At 36.9% G+C, this 2084-nt stretch overlaps 1 protein-coding gene across 1 annotated transcript; it reads right to left on the reverse strand.

The window, feature by feature from the left end:
• Window positions 1–904: 904 nt before the first annotated feature.
• LOC149555690 (uncharacterized) lies at window positions 905–1835 on the reverse strand. Its single transcript, XM_089833677.1, has 2 exons — window positions 1585–1835; window positions 905–1313 (listed from the first exon to the last, which is right to left on the reverse strand). The coding sequence occupies exons 1-2, from the start codon at window positions 1819–1821 to the stop codon at window positions 1197–1199; spliced, it is 354 nt and encodes a 117-aa protein (XP_089689803.1). The 5' UTR covers window positions 1822–1835; the 3' UTR covers window positions 905–1196.
• Window positions 1836–2084: the final 249 nt, after the last annotated feature.

Consider the following 2084-nt stretch of genomic DNA (forward strand, 5'->3'; position numbering starts at 1 on the left):
TATTCTATTCTATCCCATCGATAACCTAGTCCTTGTCTTGTCCATCCTGATAGAAACAGTTTTGTGTTGATTGTTGACTTCCAACTTGAATTATGCTTTTGTGCACAATCTCAAATGCTTTTTGTGGCCATTCAGCAAATGCCACTCACAAGCTTAATCAAGATGGCCCACGAAATTAGAGTGAGTGGACATGACAGATAGCATGGATGGAAAATGGAATATGTTCGTAAAGGCTATGCTTTAACTCTTCTCTGTATGGAAAATGGAATATTCTTGTAAAAGGCTATGCTTTAACTCTATCTGTATGCTTTAACTCTATCTGTATGGAAAATGGAATATGCTTGTAAAGGCTATGCTTGTAAATGTTGAAGACAAAATAAAAATTAAGATTGGAAAAAAAATTAAATTTAATTATTGAACACATTTAATCTAGAAATCAAGCCTTAATATTAAGTCTTACTAGATACATAAGCATTTTTACACGAACTCGTTCTCAACTAAGAAAAATATGACTAATACTAAGGTATCCCATGCAACATTTGCTCATTTGATCACAACACCTTGAGAGTGCACATTTGTTTGGTCATAAAGCAATGAGATGACAATAACTGGTTTCGTCAAAATGCATTTAGAAAATAATGATGTAATCGGTTGGAACTTTCACGATTCCTATCTTTTCCTAAAATGGGCGATTTAGGACGTTCTCCAATGTTCAAATCTTGATGTTGTTATTATAGTTTTGGTAGACATGCATTTCCATTTATAATAATCTAAGAAACTTGAAAAACATATTTTCTAGTTAACGAAAACAGAAGTAGTTGAAAACGACTGTGTAGATCCATAAACAGATACTGATATACTGTCATACAATAAAATAGCTTAAGAAAATTGAGAAACAAATGAGTGAAATAATAAACTATAAAAGCTCTACTTTTATTATTGCTGCAACTGTCATACAAGATAACAAGACTGACTTGATTCTCCGGGGACTAGCGACCAACTAAACCAATAATCTACTAACATTATTATGGAGTAAAATATCACGACTTCTCGTCCTCTATTTCAGTTTTATATCTGAAGGATTCCTCTTTCTTATCTCACTCTAACACACCTAAACCCTCCCGGTTAACATACTATATAATGACAATATGTAATAGAAGTCTGGCAAATTTAAACTCTAGAATGGTTTTTGGTTGTTAATCGTGCTGTCCAGGAGGTCCTTTATCAATTTTGGGTTTTGGTGGCTTAATGGACTTTTCCTGCTCCAAAAGTCTGCAACCCTTTAGCCCTCTCTCCCTCATACTGACAGCTATCTGCATTAAAAAGGAAAACAAAATAAGGCCATATTTAAATGCATGTTACTTTGAAAGAAGGATCTAAATCACAATAAAGCAAGTACTCATTACTCATAAGAATGTTAAGGCTAGTTTTTAAATGGGGATTCAGATACAGGTTTCGGTCATTACTAAAAACAATTGATATGTAATACAATTATTATAAATCGTTTAAACTTCCCCAACACACTATAAAAGGCTCATTAACCTTGCCCTATTTCTAACAAAAATTAAAAATAGAAAGACCAACCTGTTTAGAATGCTTTCCATCACCTTCCGTTTCATATTTTTGTACATTGAAAGTGCGACCTGGAGAATGAAAAGCTGTTTCTAAAGCACCTTGGCCTAAGCGAACAACTGGAACATATTGATTGATATCAGTGCCTTCAAGTGATGTAATGAAGTCGGCGCTTGAAGGATACGCCGCGGCGGAGGATGTGAGGATTGCAAGGAGGACGAAAAGGGGGAATACAGAGGTGTGGTCCATTGGGATTCGATCTCGCGACGTGCTCGATGACGAGGATGGATGGGCCGTTGGGAATGATTTATAAGCGAAATAAGCGAAGTCGGTGGTCTCTCATGGGACCCTGGGTGTAGTAAGCGGGGCATCATTTCCTTGCAGTCTTAATCTGTGGCATATTGTTCTCTCCCCATGGGATCCTGGGTGTGGTAAGCGGGGCATCACTTCCTTGCAGTCTTAATCTATGGCATTTGGCATACTGTTGTCTCCCCATGGGACCCTGGGTGTGG

This window comes from Cupressus sempervirens, chromosome 5 (genome assembly GCF_028749045.1).
Source record: "Cupressus sempervirens isolate cs-2001-9-10 chromosome 5, ASM2874904v1, whole genome shotgun sequence".
NCBI lineage: Eukaryota > Viridiplantae > Streptophyta > Pinopsida > Cupressales > Cupressaceae > Cupressus > Cupressus sempervirens.